General features: G+C 43.4%; 1 protein-coding gene and 1 non-coding gene across 10 annotated transcripts in view; both read left to right on the forward strand.

Moving 5' to 3' along the window:
- The first annotated feature begins 2129 nt into the window (after positions 1-2129).
- Positions 2130-19120, forward strand: part of MATR3 (matrin 3) — a 45780-nt gene continuing 28789 nt past the window's right edge. For 2 of the 9 annotated variants that reach the window (XM_012748794.3, XM_012748799.2), the window contains exon 1: positions 17599-17749. Coding sequence is in view for 1 of the 9 variants with exons in the window: in XM_075996113.1 (XP_075852228.1) it covers positions 17934-17981 (48 nt within the window). In the remaining 8 variants the exon portion in view is untranslated. Of the gene's footprint in view, positions 2223-3775; positions 3853-4722; positions 4792-17523; positions 17750-17842; positions 17982-19120 lie in introns of those variants that run through there. The other 7 variants (XM_012748795.3, XM_075996114.1, XM_075996112.1 and 4 more) reach the window with 6 other exon arrangements.
- On the forward strand, positions 4455-4655 carry LOC142863431 (small nucleolar RNA SNORA74). Its single transcript, XR_012914197.1, has one exon. It is a non-coding gene; the product is annotated as a small nucleolar RNA SNORA74 (small nucleolar RNA).

Raw genomic sequence — 19120 nt, forward strand, 5'->3', positions numbered from 1 at the left:
GGCAAGTAGCTTGGTGACCTGGTGTCACTTGGGATCAGCCTTTTAGTTATGAAGTCAAACTCAGAGCTAAAGGAGTTGCCTTAATCCTCTGCTTTCCGTTGGCTGCATTTTCCCCCTAGATATGTTCCCTTTTATTTTTTGTTATTATCTCTAACAATTTTGTCTTTGTAAGAATAAGAAACAACAAAGTAGAAAAGTGGTTGATAATACATGTAAAAGACCATGTAAATCAACTCACCAGAATGGATTCCAGAATTTAAAAGAATGGAGGTCAAAAAGGTTGACTATGAAGGATTTTTAAGTGGGAAAATATATCATAATCAAGGTTTTTCTCTAAAGAACACTGCATGGCCTATACCTAAAAAAGGTGTCCAGGTTTTCAATAGAACATGAGAATATGGCTCACTTAGCAGCCTTAACTCACAATGGCTGGTCTTCCTTGCACACAAATCCTGCCTTCTCCTGGACTAATTTGTGAATCCAATCATTACCAGGTTATTGGTCCCCCTCTCCCCAAAAGCCCTTATATCTCCTCTTCTCTGAAAGCACACATACACACATTCATACACATATCCCTCATCTTTCCTTTTCATGAATCCTCAGGGTAGCTTTGCCTTCTCCACTTTTTGTGTTTGTTAGGAAAGAAAGCAAAATATATGAGATGCCAGTGCAATTTCTCCTTCAGCAAAGCTCCGCAGGACTATTACCCACCCAATCTGCCTGTTTTTATAGCTCTCATAACCCTCTTTTATGAACACACTGTGACAGCCAGATGCAGACATTGATTAAGGCAGCAGTCTTCAGCCACATTCCTATTTAACTGCAAAGCCTAGCTCCGCCCACCATCCCAGCAGTGATCATGTGACTTTTCAAATTCATCTATTTATGTAAGGCTTTTCCAACCAGAGCCTGTGTCCAACTCTATCAAAACTGGGGAGGGTTTCTGCTTGCTTCTTCTCCAGTGGCTCTCTGGCCCTATAGTCTAGGGTCTCTTGTAATCAATTTAGGGGTCTGGGCTTTTTTCAGGAGAGGTCTGCAAGGGTTGGGGTGCACAAGAAGCACATTTTTTTTCATTATAAAAGAGCTGAGGAAATAGATAATAAAACATGTTAGCGGATGCCAAGGGCAGTGGCTGATTCCCAGGGGCTCGCCTAGCAATGGCGCCAGGTGCAATAGATCAGCAGAGCCTATAGGATGGGGGGAGGAGGAGTCGGAAAGGAGGGGCTCTAGAATTTGGAAAATTACAGAGTGGATTAGGAATTACTGCTGCTAGGCCTTTCCCCTCTGGGCCCCAGCTTCACCATCTGTTCACCAGGACAGAATCATATCGACTCTAGCTAGTGGGGGAAGGAAGTTTTAGAGTTCAAAAGGAGTTCTGATAACCTGGCACTGTCTTTGGCTGACTATGCCATGGGGCAGGGCAAGTACAGCAAGAAAGAAAGCGAATTAGTATTCTTTAGCTGCTGTATCTCAGCTAAGGATCCCCCTGCAGGGCACCTGGGATGTAGTCCCTAATCTACCCAAAACCTCCTGGAGAGATTCCAAAACCAGATCAAGGTGATCCATTAGCGTCGTTGACAGCGATGCGGGAGAAAGCCAGAAAGGGGATCTGCGTGGGAAGCGCAAAAGCATGGGCTGGGCCTGCAGCAACCAAAAGGCGCCACACGTGTGGTGTGAGAGGAACCCGCGTCCTGGGGGCGCTCGCCACCGGCAGGCAGGAAGCCTGGCCCCCCTAGGACATACCAGGTTCTCTCCTTAGCAGCTCCAAACCCAGCACCCCTCCTGTCCTTAAGAAATAGGGTTACACAATAAGCTTCCGAAAGCTTCCAAACTGGTGAACATGTGCACATGCCTGGAGGGTCTTGAACCCTAACTCCATGGGGACAGAGGCTCCTGAGCCCCAGACTCTTCCAAACTCTGTTCTATGTACCTCTTTCTCTGGCTGTTTGTTTTTTTCCCTTGTAATAAACTAGTCAATGTTAAAAAAAAAAAAAAAGAAAGAAAGAAATAGGGCTACAGTTCAACAAACGCAGACATTGTTCAGACCCCAACCTTTCCTCTTTTTTTAACCCGGCTCTTCCTGGGCGGGGCTCCCGGACCCCGCCCACTGAGGCCCCGCCCAGCAGCGTCCCGGGGCGGGGCTCCCCGCAGCTCCCTGCTGTCCTTTCCGCTGCCGCCGCTGCAGGGGCTGGTGCGCTCTGCGGAGCTCCGAACACGTGCGGGTGAGTAAGGGCCCAGTGGGGAGAGGCCTGGGAAGTTTACCAGCCCGGGAAGAGAAGCAGTGTGGGGAGGCTTCTCCCGAGGCACTGGAAGAAATTGGGGTTCTTTCGCCGGTGACCCCCGAGCTGGAGGACATTTTGAAGAGACCTGGGAGATCACAGTCCCAGAGTCGCCTCCTGTTTCCTGCCATCCTTCTTCCCCCTACGGAGTCACTTACAGACGGACGCCCAGAGCCTCGCTCGCCAGGCGCGAGGGGCAGGGACTCGGGAAGGTTTTTTAATTGACAGAAATTGTATATGGAGTTCTCTAAGCTTCTCAGCTCCTCCTCTGCAAAGAAGTTATCCCAAAGAGAAAGCAAAGAATATTAAGAAACAGGACCGGGCCGGGCGCGGTGGCTCACGCCTGTAATCCTAGCACTCTGGGAGGCCCAGACGGGCGGATTGCTGGAGGTCAGGAGTTCCAAACCAGCCTGAGCAAGAGCGAGACCCCGTCTCTACTATAAATAGAAATGTATTGGCCAACTAATATATATAGAAAAAAATCAGCCGGGCATGGTGGCACATGCCTGTAGTCCCAGCTACTCGGGAGGCTGAGGCAGAAGGATTGCTTGAGCCTGGGTAACAAAGCGAGACTCTTGTCTCAAAAAAAAAAAAAAAAAGAAAGAAAAGAAACTGGCCGGGCGCGGTGGTTTACCCCTGTAATCCTAGCACCCTGGGAGGCTGAGGCGGGAGAATCCCTTTTAGCTCAGTAGTTCCAGACCAGCCTGAGCAAGAGTGAGACCCCTGACTCTACTAAAAATAGAAAAATTAGCCGGACGTGGTGGCACGTGCCTGTAGTCCCAGCTACTTGGGAGGCTGAGGCAGAAGGATTGCTTGAGCCCAGGAGTTTGAGGTTGCTGTGAGCTATGATGATCCCATTGCACTTTAGTCCAGCCAACAGAGCAAGACTCTATAATTAAAAAAAAAAAAAAAGGAACAAAAAATGTATATATAATAGTATATATTTATGGGATTCAACGTGATGTTTTAATATATGTTTATATTGTGAAATGATTAAATCAGGCTAATTAACAAATCCGTCACCTCACATACTTACCATGTTTTTTTGTTTTTGAGACAGAGTCTTGCTTTATTGCCCAGGCTAGAGTGAGTGCTGTGGCATCAGCCTACCTCATAGCAACCTCAAACTCCTGGGCTCAAGCCATCCTCCTGCCTCAGCCTCCCAAGTAGCTGGGACTACAGGCATGCGCCACCATGCCCCGCTAAATTTTTCTATATATATTAGTTGGCCAATTAATTTCTTTCTATTTATAGTAGAGACAGGGTCTCACTCTTGCTGAGGCTGGTTTCAAACTCCTGACCTTGAGCAATCCGCCCGCCTCGGCCTCCCAGAGTGCTAGGATTACAGGCATGAGCCACCATGCCTGGCCTACCATGTTTTTGTGGTAAAAAAATATTTACTATATATTATCAGTTTTGAAATGTACAATGCATGTTACTTGTTATAGTCACTATCTATGCAATAGATCACTAAAGCTTATTGCTTGTCTTTTTAGGATGACTTGAAAGTAAGGCATCTTTCACCTATCTGAAGAGAGGAAATAGTGGCAGGTGGACAGTCTGCAGTTTTCAGGTAAATGTCCCTATTCATTCTAATATTGATTATCTCCTCTGTACCAGGCCTTTTGGCCAGTTGGTATCCATCAGGAAACAGTTGGGAGGCAAATTTATATTTACCCCCAACAAATTCAGCATCTGGGTAGTGAAAGGCTGAGTAGAATTTTGGTGGTTTGTGTAAAGGCATGTGAAATCTTTGAGATTAGCAGTGTCATTCCAAACCTGAGGGATTTATAGGGAGTTTGTAAATTCCATGAAGGAAAGAATAGTATACCTTGCTTTGTTCACTGCTAGATCCCAATCACAGTACCTGGCATATGGCAGGAACTCTGAATGTTGGATAAAACTGCTGAAAGTCTAGGTCCTTAATTAAAAGGATTTGTTCTGTAAAATTTGGATTAAGTCAAAAAGCCACACTCAAGGATCCTTCAGAAGGCCACATCTGGCCCCAAGCCGCAGGTTCCCCACCCTTGAAGGGTTTAGCCAGCAGGGTCTGCAACCAGTGCTTCCATGCCTGTTTTGCAGTCAACATTCAATTGATGGTGATACCTGTATTCGTGTCTTATACCTGGGATGCCTAGGTATCTGAAATAAATGAGAAAACTGTTTCACGACTTATCCAGCGGTTGTCAGCTGTCCAGGCTAGTGTGATGCCTGTGATGGTGTTACACTGTTGGAAGAGCAAGCACTGTCTTTATTGAGGTTTGGCTCTAAACACTGTTTTGGTGTTTTGGCTGAGTACCTTTGGGCAGTGTTTTGCACCTCTGAGAGTGGAATGACTCCTCCTGTGGAGTTGGTCCTAGTCTGGGTGCAAACAGTTTTGTTCTGTTAGCAAAGGACCCTGTCTTAGGGATAGCCTATCATTCTTTATCTCTTTGAATCCTAGATGCCTTCACCTGAAAAACCTGCCACCATCAGGACCTCAGATGTCTGACAACAGTGTGACACCAGATAGGTAATGTAGTCCTTTTGTCATGTAGGTCCTAATTAAATTGCCACAGTTCAGATGGGTGGAACAACTTAAAATCATGTTTTACAAAGTTATGGAGAGTATCAGAATTTTAGAGAGAATTCATAGAATCTAAAGTTCTAGAGCTCTCCTGTGTAATAGCTATACACTACATGTGGCTATAGAACAGCAGTGCACAATAAACTTTCTGCATTGGTGGAAATGTTTTCTGTGCTGTCCAAACATAAATATCGAAATTAAGACACCGATTTTATTTAATTTTTTTTAACTTACATAGTCTTGTAGGCTATAGTTTGCCAGCGCCTATTCCACAGAATAAAATTCAGGCCTTGAGAGTTGAACAGCTCATTAGTGACAGGTTCACGGCCATACCAATATATCTCCCTGAAAAAAATTCAGTGTTATCAATAGCTTTGCCTTAAAGGCTTATACTCTTTTTCATCCTTTAGGTGACTGCAATAAATTAACCAGTAGTAAAATGGTCCTTGTTACTTGTGTTTGGGACTTGTTTATGTGTACTTTTTACATGGGTTACTTTTATCATGATGGCTTTCCATTTTTAATGTGCACCTAAAGGGAGAGGTCCTAAGAAAGAACAGTAGTTGTCAGTTTTCAAGCTCAGTCCTAAGTAGTAAAATAGAAATCGACCCTAAGGAGAGAGGGAAATTTTTTGTCATGACTAACAATAGGGTTTAAAATCTGAGGTCTCAAGTTCTCTGAGCATGCAGGTTGCCTTCCTGAAGACAGTAGGACTATCCATGTGCAGAGACAGGTCCCTGTGTCATTACTTGATAATTCATAGATGTTTGTGTCCCTGTATTCAATATCCCAAGAGGTTTCATGGCATAATTATGTATATTAAAATAATTTAATGGGATTTTCTACTTGATAAATGAAGTTGATTAGTCACCTACTTATCCCTGTGTACTTGATTTTTTAAGCAAAGAAATTTATTTCCTGGTGAGTCTAAGAAGATGAATAAAACATTTCAAAGTAGCTTTTTATTCATTCCTTCCCTTTCTCTATCGTCCTTTTTTCTCTGCTGCAATGGAAACTGGAAATTGGACTGGCAGGATTACTTGTCTATAAATACCCAAGCTGCCAACTGCTATAGGTAGCAGTTAGTAAATACAAATACCTCTTTTCATTGTTTTGGCAAAGTTTCAGGTCCAAGGCCTGTACCATATGAAAAGGAGAAACATTAAAGGTAAGTAGGGAACCACAATTAATAAGGGCTATTCCTGGTACCTGTTCATAATTTCACTTATTGCTGGGTTGAAAGAAACTAGTGTCAATGGTGTTTTTTACATTGATATTTTGAATTATGTCTCAAATTTCAATCTGCAAGCCCCAAAGAGACACAAAAAGGTGGTTAAGTGCCTATGAATTCACACAAAACAACTGCTAAGAGCAACTAATTAAGAACTTAAAAAGAGTAACAATGACTCCTGTGAATCTTGTTGCTTAATTAGGGCTTTATGAATAGTTCCAGTTAATGGAACTATCAATATACTCTTGGAAAACAGTTTCACTGGATTAATAAATTCACTTAATAGTTAAAATCTCTGCATTGCAACATCTTTTTACTTCTGTTTAGGAACACTTTTAATGAACCAACTTGCTGGGTCATAAATTTGTCAAGTAAGTAGCCTAAGGCTTTGTTCAAAGGAGTCCCTGCTTCAAGTTTGGCCTTCCTTGTCCTCCAGTAAAGGCCCTTTGTGGTGTGAGAATGGGTGTGCTGCTTCTTAAGGGTACTACTTAAGGCTACTCCTTGGGAAAGGGGTGATAAAATGGGCTTTGGAATTTATTATCTTTAGAATGGCTTTAGATTTATAGAAAAGTTGGGAAGATAGGTACAAAGAGTTCCCATATACCATACCCAATTTCCCCTAATAATTAACACTTGACATTAGTATGTTACAGTTATCACAATTAATGGGCTAAGTCCACACTTTGTTCAGATTTCCTTACATTTTGCCTAATTAATATTCTTTCTTTGTTCCAGGATTTCATAGAAGATACCATGTTACATTTAGTCATGTCTTCTTAAGGTCCTCTTGGCTGTGACAGCTTCTTATACTTTAATGTTTTTAATTACATGTTGACGGTTTTAAGACCTGTTCAGGTTTTCTGTAGAATGTTCCTCAATTGGGATTAAGTTTTGTTCATGAGTTTATGGGTTTTTAGGAGGAAGACCACAGAGGTGAAGTACCATTCTCATCACATTTCCAAGGTGTATTACTATTAACATGATTTATTACTGTTGATGTTAGCCATGATCACCTGGCCTAGATCTTATATGCCAGGTTTCCCCACTGTAGTTAGTATTTCCCCCCCTCTTTCCATACTGTGTTCTTTGGAATGAAGTCACTAGGCACACACTGAAGGAAGGAATGAGGAGTCATGTTCTACTTAAAGGCAGAGTATCTACATGAGTTAATTGGAATTCTGAATTTGTTTCTTCAATTTATTTATATTACTATGGACTCACGGATATTTATTTTATACTTTGGATAATAATCCAATAATAACTTTGTTTATATTATTCAAAGTCTTCTAGCTTTGGAACACTTGGAGTTGGACCTTTAGAGGGATATCCTCATAAATATCCTTTGTCCCTTTGACATACTCTAATAATTGCTGTTTTTTAAAATTAGTATTTATTTAATACTTATTCACTTTCTGGTACTATAAGATACTCCAGGTTTACTCTAGTAGGTTTTCTTTTTCTTTCTTTCTTTTTTTTTTTTGAGACAGTCTCGCTTTGTTGCCTAGGCTAGAGTGAGTGCCCTGGCGTCAGCCTGACTCACAGCAACCTCAAACTCCTGGGCTCAGGCGATCCTACTGCCTCAGCCTCCCGAGTAGCTGGGACTACAGGCATGCACCACCATACTCGGCTAATTATTTTTAGTTGGCCAATTAATTTCTTTCTATTTATAGTAGAGATGGGGTGTCGCTCTTATCAGGCTGGTTTTGAACTCCTGACCTCGAGTGATCCGCCTGCCTCAGCCTCCCAGAGTGCTAGGATTATAGGCATGAGCCACCACACCTGGCCCAGATATACTCTTGATAGTAAGATGTTCTGTCAGCTGACAGGACAAAGAAATATGTATGTGTATGTCCTGAGTTCATTGCTGCCTGTATTTTTTAAATTTTTTTTTTTTTTTTTTTTTTTATGAAACTGAGTTCGAGATCAAAATTTTTTTTTTTTTTAAGACATGGGGTCTTGCTGTCACCTAGGCTAGAGTACAGTGACACAATCATACATCACTGTAACCTCAAACTCCTGGCTTCAAGCCATCCTCCTGCCTCAGCCTACGAAGCAGTTGGGACTACAGAAACATGCCACCATGCCTGGCTGATTTTTTTATTTTATTTTTTGTACAGATGGAGTCTTACTATTTTACCCAGACTGGTCTCAACCCCCTGGCATCAAGTGATTCTCCTGGCTTCTGCCTTCCAAAGTGCTGGGATTATAGGCATGAGCCATCACATCTGGCCAAACATTCCATTTTTAATATTCACATTTTTATTCTATGATCTTAGATTATTCTTTCATATAGAATATAGTGGCTGAGCCTATTTTTTTTTATAGCACATGCTATAGTTTTTAGATGGCTAGTTTTTACCCCATGAGGTTATTATAGTGGTGGACGGGGATTTTGTATCAGTTGCTGGCAGAAGAGAAATTATAAGCCCAGGACCTTAGGGTTCTGATAAATTGAAGGAGAGGGGAGATGACCCTCAGGGCAAAGAGCCTCTGAGTTAGAATCTGGGATTCACCAGAGTGACAGTAGTAGATAGAGATCGCCCTTCTCAATTTTAAATCTTAGGGGGTTGTTTCACAGAGTTGTCCAAACCGACCGAAATAAGCTGGCTACTGTGGCAAGTAATGGCTTAGACATAAGGCAAAGGACAGGAAGGAGAAAAAAGGGCAGAACAGCCTCCTACCCCTACTCCTATGACATACTACACTTTTCTACACTGGGTTTCCAATTCTTACCCTGTATACTAGGACCCAACAATGATCTGTTCCTCCAGGGATTTTCAGACTCCAGACCTACTGGTTATTTAACTCCTACAGTGCCACCACCCCCTTCTTTATATTTTAGAGACAGAGACAGAGTCTCTATGTTGCCCAGGATGACCATAAACTCCTAAGCTCAAGCGATCCTCCTGCTTCAGCTTCCTGAGAAGCTGGGGCTACAGGTGTGTGACCAGCTAACTCATACCCTTTTCAATGTGTTTGTCATTTGTATTAACTGAACTTCATGTTAGATGTTGGGAATAAATAAGACAGTTTTTGCTCACCTGTCAAGCTTTGCACAATCTAGCCATAGCTCCCAGATTCCCTTGTTTTGGCCCCATTGGTTTCTTTCACTCCCTGATAAGTCTTTTGACACTAGGTCTCTGCACATGCCGTTTTCCATTTCTAGTTTCATCTTGGCATTGTCTAATTTGAGATCTCAGATTAGTCAGCATTGCTGCAGAGAAGCTGCCTTCCTTGACTGAGCACCCATTATGTATATCATAGGACCATATTTTACCACAGAGCTAGACAAAAATGTCATGTGTCTAGGACACAAGAGTCCTCTGAAAAGCTATTCACCAGCTTCTAAAGGCTTACTCAAGAAGTTCCAATTCTACTGACAGCTGACTAAAGGCTCTCAGCTGGCAAATGTTTGGCCGGGCACAGTGGCTTATGCTTGTAATCCTAGAACTTTGGGAGGCTGAGGCGGGAGGATCACTTGAGGCCAAGAGTTCCAGACCAGCCTGGGCAATAGCAAGACAATGTCTCTACAAAAAAAAAAAAAAGAAAGATAGAAAAATTAGCTGGGTATAGTGGCATGAGCCTGTAGTCCCATCTATTTGGGAGGCTGGGGCAGAAGGCTTGCTTGAGCCCAGGAGTTTGAGGCTGCAATAAACTGGTATAGATGTTGGCTGCGGGATGATTTTCCTTTAATGGAATTCTTATAAGTCAAAAGCTCAATAATCCAAAACACGTGGGTGAAAGAAATGAACAAGGTGCTTTACTCCAGTTAATTAAGCAAATCTGAGTTTGGCTGAGATTCAACTTTCAGATTTTAAATATATAACAAAAGGAATGGAGTGAGGCATACATTTGTTGCGAGTACTTTGGTATGACCCCTAAGGGCAGTGAACAAGTTTTTAAGCTTAAGAGTGCATGTAGTCTGATAAATTCCAATGTAATCAAAAAATATCTTGTGACATGTAAAAATTATATGAAGTTGCAACTTTACTGTTCATAGAACACAGCCATGCTCATTCTTTAAGGTACTTAAGTATTTGGCGCTTTACGTTTTGCCAACCCCTGCTCTACAAAAGCATCATATGACTGAAATGACAGAAATTATCTGAGCTGTCCACTAGCTAAATGCACAGTTAAGAAACTGAAAAAGAAGGGTTTTTTTTTCTTCTGTTTTTTGAGACAGTCTCACTCTGTAGCCTGTGGTGTCAGCCTAGCTCACAGCAACCTCAAACTCCTGGGCTGGAGCAGTCCTTCTGCCTCAGCCTCCCAAGTAACTGGGACTACAGGCATGTGCCACCATGCCTGGCTAATATTTTCTATATATTTTTAGTTGACCCAATTAATTTCTTTCTAGTTTTTAGTAAAGATGGGAGTCTCACTCTTGCTCAGGCTGGTTTTGAACTCCTGACCTTGAGCAATCCACCCACCTCGGCCTCCCAGAGTGCTAGGATTACAGGCGTGAGCCACCACGCCCATCCAAAAAGGTTTAATCTACACATAGACTTCATATTTATGTAGCAGTGTGTACATGACAGTTTTTAAATTTTTGAGACAGGATCTCTATGGCTGGAGTATAGTGGTGGGATCACAGCTCACTTAGTAGCCTCAAAACTCCTAGGCTCAGGCAATCCTGCCTTGGCCTTCCCATGTAGTTGGGACTACAGGTGTGTACTGCCATGCCCAGCTAGTTTTATTTTTAGAGACAGGGTGTCACTATGTTGCCCAGGCTGCTTTCAAACTGGCTTCAAGTGGTCCTCCCACATTAGAACATAAGGGTTTTAAAAAATCACTTACAGGCAGCCATGGTGTCTCAATGCCTGTAATCCTAGGACTCCGGGAGGCCAAGGCTGGAGAATCACTTGAGTTCAAGACCAGCCTGAACAAGACTGACAATCCCGTCTCTATTAAAAAATAGGAAAAATTAGCCAGGCACGGTGGCATATGCCTATAGTTCCAGGTTTGGGAGGCTGAATCAAGAGGATTGCTTGAGCTCAGGAATTTGAGGTGGCAGTGAGCTAGGCTGACACCACAGCACTCTAGTCCGGGCAACAGAGTGAGACTGTCTCAAAAAAAAAAGAAAAGTGCATTTGAAGGACACTGGTTAAATTTTGTGCCATCCCTATAATGGAATACTAGGCACCTTTACTGGAAGAAAAGAAATTTAAGGACAATGTGTAAGGTGATTTTTTTTTTTAAATAAGGTTTTGTTTAGTATATTGTTGCATAACAGATCACCTTAAAACTTAGTATTATCAAACAAGTATTACCAAAATTAATTTGGTTAATTGGGCTGCCTCCAACTGTAGTCTCCACTTTGGCAGATGGCATGAGCTCTCATTTGGGTATTCTGCCTACTTACTGTATCGTTTTGGTTCTTTTCATAAGGCTTGGGCTTCTCTCAGCATGGCAGTTGGGTTCCAAGCAGATGAAAGCAGATCTTAAAAAGTTCATTTTTGCATTTTATTGGTCACATTTTGCATTTTATTGGTCAAAGCCAGTTACAAGACCCTTCCAGATACAGGGAGCGGGGAAACTAATAACACTGTTATGTAAGAAGAATAGCAGAGCATTTGTGGCAATATTCACAAGAATATACACACACATACATACAAAATAAATGGTAGTAGTTGCCCTTTTTTATCATGGGGGAATAGAAGTTAGGGAAAACTTCACTGTATTTGAAATATACTCAGGAAGTGGGGGTGGCCTCATGGACCTCAATTCGAACAGTTAACACAAAAACACCTTCACAAGAGGTAAGGAAACCAAGTGATCATAGTACCTCAGTGTAGCAAAGAAATAAAAGATACACTGATCAAGATAGGGAGGACAGTTTCACATTACCCACATTATCCTTTCACTTAGGTGGGATAGTTCATATACTTTTTGCGTAGGGCAGAGTTAAGTGAGAACCAGATTTACTTTGATGCCAACACTAGATCCACCTCAGTAATACCTGGGACAGGAAGGCCCCCACAGCCTCGAAGTCCAGGCCTGAGAACATACGACTCTTAACTCAGGTTCAAGCAGTTGTAGATCTAAACTTCAGGTGGGCCCCCACCTATACGTACTAGGCCCACTGCTATAGACCCAGGTGGCAGATTAACCTGCCCATGGGGTACGCCATATGGGTGTGCCTGGAATTTCTGGATGAGCTGACTGGTGAAGGGTTTTCTCTGCTGAAGCCAGTCTGTAAAGACTGGAAGAGCTACCCATTCATTCAAACATACAGACACCAACACCTGGCCACAAAGATCATGAACAATCAGGGAAATAACTACCAAAGGTACAAAATAAGATACCAGTAGCTGACCTTATAGAAATGGAGATTTATAGACTGTCTAACAGAGTTTGGAATGTTATTAAAGAAGCTCCGTGAACTGCAAGAGAATATAGAGATCTAAGTGAAATCCAGGAAAACAATACATGGTCAAAAGGAGAATTTCAACAAAGAAAAATCATTGAACCAAATTCAAGAGCTAGAGAACACAAGGCCTAAACTGAAAAATTCCCTAGCAAACTACGATGTTATCAAGTGAACCAATGTATATATTTTGTTTATTCCAAAAAGCAGAGAAAGGGGCAAAATGATAAAATAAAACTTCTCAAATCTGGAGGAAGCAACATGCAGAAGCCCAGAGAGCCCCAAATACATTACAGAGATCTTCACCAAGAGACAGTCTCAAAAGACAGTTTTGAAATTTCATCACATACATGCTGCCTATTCAAAAATGCCTTTTAAAATCCTGCCCCCACTTTCATGCCACTGCTGGAAGACAAGTCATTGGTTAACAGTTTTTTGTTTTTAAATAGCCTTTAAAAAAATGACCTCATTCCAGGGCATTAAATCTGCCCTGGGAGATTTATAAGGCCACAGCTCTGCTGTAGGAAGCATAACATAATATTCAAAAGCTCTGGTTTTGTCTCTAGCTGCAAGACTATGGGCAAGCTTCTTAATTTCTTATGTAAAACAGGAATAATGGTACTGCACCCTCAATGGTAATTAAAATGCATTATCAAGTGACTCCTGAGTTCCATACGAGCAGAGATCCTTTGTTTTGTTTACTATTGTGTACTGGCAAGTGCCTAGCACATAGTAGTAGTCTCAAATATTAGTTGTTTGCTAAATGTTGAATGATTGACCTCAAAGTTGTCAATTCCATCTTTTAGGCTTTTTACCTTCAACAAGTTTAATTCTCAATCAAAACAATCTTTAGGAAAAAGAATGTTATTGATGACATGACTTCTCATATTTAATGAATGTGTTTTAATGGATTTTGTGGTGTTAAAATATATGTCCTGAAATCTATTAATGTTTTTTCCTTGGCTCAAAACTGGAAAAGGTCCTCATTAAAGTTCAATGCCAGAATAGTCTGGCATGCTTTGAAGGCCTCATCCTTCACCATTCCTAGTGCACACTCAGACCCACTCCCCCTCCAAAGTAACCCAAATGTAAGTAGAGCTCCTGACCCATCCCTGCTCACAACTAGGCCCACCTTGAGGCCAAATTCCTTGTCAATCTTCATCAGACCAAGGTCTTCAAAGGCTGGTGATTTGTCTTTTTCATCATTATGTCCCCAACCTTGTATAGTGTCGTTCATAAAATAGCTATTTGGTGGATGAAATCTTGTATTATTCACTTTGGTTTTCTATGTGGCTTTTTGCTGATAAGCCTCTAAACACCTGTAATATTTCTTTTGAATCTCCAATATCACTAAGGACCTCAATAAATATTATTCAGTTGAAAAGGTTTGGCTTTCCTTTGCACAATCACCAGATGGCATTAGAGCCTTATGCAAACAAATGGGTAAGTATATCTGAACTGAGAATTGATAGGCAGTCATGTTTCTACCAGAAGACCAGAGCCTCTTGTTTTATTTAAGATTGAGGGCAATTTAATGGGAAGGCTTAGCCAAGATCAGTTGGAATCAGGCCAAGGATGTAGAAAGCAGATCAGGTTTCAAGTGGAAGAACCAAGATTCACTTAAGAATTAGGATGCCTTCCAAAAAATAATGTCCTTCCAAAGCTAGGTATGTAGTGGGTTTAAGTATCATTTCAAGGGAGTCTCAGCCCCTTGTAAGTCCTACCAAGTGCTGTTGCCAAGACTAGGAAATCAGAACATAACATACAGACGTGAAATTGCAGGTCTCCTTTTCCCAATGGCTATTTAAAAATTTTCCCTCTCAAAACTCCAGCCCTTAACACATGACTTTGTCATAGAAAAAATTGAAGTCACCAGACCTAATGAAATCTCTGACCTATCCACTCCATACCTCCTATTACTGTATAGGAATTTATTTTGTCTGGGTCCCGTTCCTCTGTTTTGGATTATCCCCACTCTTCCCTGTCTTTCTAACCACTTCTTTCCTAAGATAACCTTCCAGTCAATTGTGTTTAGGTCCCTCCACAGTAAAACAGAACACCTACCTTAACCCTGATTTCTTTCCACTCTGTCGCCAAAATTTTTGCATTGGTTAGTTTTTATCTGCCTACTTTCCATACAGTCAGCCTCTCCAGTCTGACTTCCCACTTTACTGGAAGCAATTCTCCATGTTACTAATGTCCATGTTTGTAAATCTTGTAGATGTTTTTAAAAGTCTTCATCTCTACCTCTTGGTAGCATTTGACCTGTTGATCACTTTGTTCTTGAAGTATTTTGGTTTTCAGAGGCTAAGGCCTCTCCACTGTACTTTGATCAGTGGATCATTCAACTTCACTTACATCAATAAGTGTAAATTTGTCATTAACCCACAACCTTCCCTTGAGCTCAAGACCAACACAACTTAGTTAAAATCCACATGTCCCAAACTGAACTTGAATTCTTATCTCTGCAACAAATTCTTTTCCAGTGCTTATCCTAATGGGCAGCATTGTCAACCACATGGTTTTCCATTACACTTCTCTCCCTCATCTCGAATACCCAAGCAAATAAGACTTGTTTCTTTTCCTTGTAAATTATCTTTTCGATTTGTCTACTGTTCTCTGTTCTCTTTGCCCCCTGTATTGTTTTCATGGTGGAAGCAGAATTTTTCAAAAATACAAATCTGATTCAATAAGCTGTTAAAATTTTTGAAAATTTTGAGTGGTATTACATGGGACATGTGTTCACCAGTTTATCTCAGGCATCAGGTGACTGCCTGTTCCTCTGCATTTGTATTTAAAACCTCAGGCCTTATGCTACCTTTCTAACCCTATTTAATATCTGTGCAATTTCCCAAAGTCTTCCTCAGGGTTTTCACACATTTTGCTTTTGTTTTTTTGAGACGGAATCTGACTCTGTTGCCCAGACTAGAGGGCTACAGTGCCATGGTGCACTCTAAGTGCCACACAGCTAAGTGCCAGCTTAGCTCACAGCAACCTCAAACTGCTGGACTCAAGGAATCCTGCCTCAGCCTTGGAGTAGCAGGGACTACAGGTGCCCGCCACGATGCCCAGCTAATTTTTTCTATTTTTTTAGTAGAGACGGGGTCTCTCTCAGGCTGGTCTCCTGACCTCAAGCCATCCTCTCGCTTTGGCGTCCCAGAGTGCAAGAATTAGGGATGTGAACCACTGGGCTGGCCTAGGGTTTTCACACAATGTGATCCCTTCCAGGCAGGAGATTGCTTTATTCCCTTCACCTAGTTAGTGGCCTGCCTACTCATCAGACAGTAGCTCAAACTTCAGTTTCTTAGGAAAGTTTCCTATCCATCAGATCACTCAGCTATCTCAATTTATATACACATTTAGGCCGGGCGTGGTAGCCTCCTAGAGTGGCTCAGCACTCTAGGAGGCCGAGGCGGGCAGATTGCTCGAGGTCAGGAGTTCGAAACTAGCCCGAGCAAGAGCGAGACTCCGTCTCTACTACAAATAGAAATTAATTGGCCAACTGATATATATATATATAAATAAAATGAGCCGGGCATGGTGGCTCATGCCTGTAGTCCCAGCTACTCGGGAGGCTGAAGCAGTAGAATCGCTTGAGCTCAGAAGTTTGAGGTTGCTGTGAGCTAGTCTGACGCTATGGCACTCACTCTAGCCTGGGCAACAAAGTGAGACTCTGTCTCAAAAAAAAAAAAAAAATTATATACACATTTAATTGCCTCAGTATCTATGTAATGTAAGCTCTGTGAGGGCAAAGATTGCCTTTGTCTAGTAAACAGCTGTTTCCCTGAGGCCTAACACAGTGCAGTAGGCACTCAGGAAACACTTCTCATATCACTGACTAAATTGAGTTAAAGTAATACTGTGAACCAGCAGGTAATATTGTGGGCCAGCAGCTTGCTACTTATTTTGTAGATAAGCCTTTCCCACACTTATTTACAAAAGGGAGGATGGTTAAGATAGCTAAGCCCTTTTATGGTAGTGCCTCTTTAAGAGTCATTAAGAGTCTTCAAGACTCCGCCTACTAGCTCTTTCACCTTTGTTAAATCACGTAACCTTTTTATTTTTTTGAGACAGAGTCTCACTCTTGCCCAGGCTAGAGTGAGTACCCTGGCGTCAGCTTAGCTCACAGCAACCTCAAACTCCTGGGCTCGAGCGATCCTTCTGCCTCAGCCTCCCGAGTAGCTGGGACTACAGGCATGCGCCACCATGCCCAGCTAATTTTTTTCTATATATATTAGTCGGCCAATTAATTTCTTTCTATTTATAGTAGAGACGGAGTCTCGCTCTTGCTCAGGCTGGTTTTGAACTCCTGACCTCGAGCAATCCGCCCGCCTCGGTCTCCCAGAGAGCTAGGACTACAGACGTGAGCCACCGCTCCCGGTCTCACGTAACCTTTTAATGTCTTAGTTTTCTCATCTAAGAGAGGGAATTATGATAGTAGCCGCCTCTCTGTGTAAACTGCTTATTGCATTGCCCACCCTGTAGTAAACACTCCGTAAAAATTAATAATTATTAATCATTAAATGTGTTGGAGAATTCCCTACCTCCAGACGGAGAGTTCCGTGAGAGTGATTTGGGGACTGACATTCAGATTGACTCTCCAAACTCAATTCACTTAAGCCTCTACTTCGCTGATGTGACAGCTCGAATCAGGCACCCGGATTTCAGTCCCAAGGATGTTTTGCTTTCAACAAATGGCAGCAGCAGTCTTCTCAAGGGAATGGGCTCGCTGTCTTCCGCCCCCAAGGACTCTCGGGGGCACGGAATTCCTGAGATTTAAAATCCAGTCAGAATGGTATCTTTTCCTCTTTGTGTCCCCAGGCTCTAGCACTTCCTACCATTCCTTTGCAAACATTCAGAACCAGAGAAAATACAAGTCGTGTCTAAGCCAGGGACTCTCGGGAATCATTTCTAATATATAGCCTATTTAAATGTTGCATTGTGCTATTTAGGAGTTGAAGAGCAGCCTTTTTCGGATATGGGACTCGAACTTGTAAACCGTAGCTCTTCCTCCATTTCCCGCCTCAGCCGGGTGACGGAGAAGTGGGCTCCTGGGTTAAGGAGCAACGACCGCAGCCGAGGGCGGGAGCAAGGTGCGCGCGCCGAGTAGGGGGAGGGGCCTGACGAACGCCGAACCAGGACCTGAGGGCGTGGGTGCAAGTTCTCGCGAGAGTGAGTTTGTTCTTGGGCTGCAGCCGCTGCTGCTGCCGCCTCTCACCAGCGCCGTTGCTGCGGGGGATTGTGGGAGCCTCCGCGTCCCGCTCGCTGGGAGAGCGACACCTCTCCTTTTCCCTCTCCCTCTCCCTAAGGTAGGCGTGAGGCGGGTAAGAGTCGGGGTGGGGTGGCCGGGGGCTCTCCGTGTCCGTCGGGAGGGGACAGCGACGGCGACAGAGGCCGCGGGGAGCCGGCGGCGCGCCTTTCTTGCTCGCTCCCGCTCCCTCCGCTCTGCCTCCCTCCGCGCTGCGTATGTGAGCCGCCTGATCGGCGGCCGCCATGTTAGGAGCGCAGTGGCGGCGCAACCAGCCTCCTCGGGCAGCGGAGGTGAGCGGTCCCGGAGGGAGACACGCGGCCAGCCAAAGGCCCTGGGTACGGCGCGCGAGTCGGGGGTGCCGAGGTCCGCTCATCAACGGAACTTGCCGCGTCCTGGGCTCTCTGTGGGCGGGGGCGGGACAACAAGCCCGTTACATGCGGGCCGCAACGCTGAGGGGGAGGGAGGAGCGCTCGAGGCCTGAGGGACAGTGTCCATTGGAGGCCTGCCCTTTGGGGAGGACGGTTAAGATAGCAAAGTCCTTGGTTAGCGCCAGCCCCAAATAATTCGTTTGCCTTTTTTCCTCTGAAAATATGCCCCAAAATGGAGGATTTCGCGGACTCTGAAAGCTGGGTGTTTGAGCAACGCTTCTTTCTTTCCCTGGTGTCACGGCCTTCGCGCCGCTTCTCGCCCATCGCTTCATAGCGCCCCCTCAGACTCCCCCGCCCACACACGCGCGCGCGCCGTTTTAGCTGGACATCAGAAACAATTCCCTGCCCCCTCATCGCGTAAAAATGGCCGAAAAATGAAACGTTAACGCTTGTTTTTCGTATTGCGTCGTGGTGAAAGCCTTCTGCAGTATGCTGCGAAGGAGGTGATTTGTTCGTTTAGTCAGTCACCTGCCATCCTTTTTCTCTTTATAAAAAATACTGTTAGTTCAGGTTCCTCTGAGGGGATCGTGTGGTGGGGGACCTTCCGGTTTCCAGACAAAGGGTTTGGAGAGTACCGTGGTGTAGTCGTCGCGTCGTCGTTCATTTCTAGCGCTGTGCCATGTTCTGTGTTCTACATTTATGGTGGATGAATATCTCCTAGGTGTTTATCCTGCCCTGTGGCCCTGTTCTGTGGAATAGCCCTTCAACAGGAATATTCCTGTTGGATCGGTTACAGTTTTTCAGCTAGACATTTCTAGAACGGTTATGATGATTTCCGAAATTTCTAGTCTTTCAAACGCCCTGGAATAAAGTCAAGAGTCGTTGATTTCGCAGGTAGTAGTCAAGAAATTTTGTGTTGAGGCCGCGTTCTGTATGTTAAACCTTGGCTTAGATTTTTCAGTAGTCGGTAAAATGCATTTTTCTCCCCCCAAATTTAAATAGACTGTGGAAGCAAAAATTATATTTTAGGCTACTTTCATAAATGTTCAAAATAAAATTTC

This window comes from Microcebus murinus, chromosome 21 (genome assembly GCF_040939455.1).
Source record: "Microcebus murinus isolate Inina chromosome 21, M.murinus_Inina_mat1.0, whole genome shotgun sequence".
NCBI lineage: Eukaryota > Metazoa > Chordata > Mammalia > Primates > Cheirogaleidae > Microcebus > Microcebus murinus.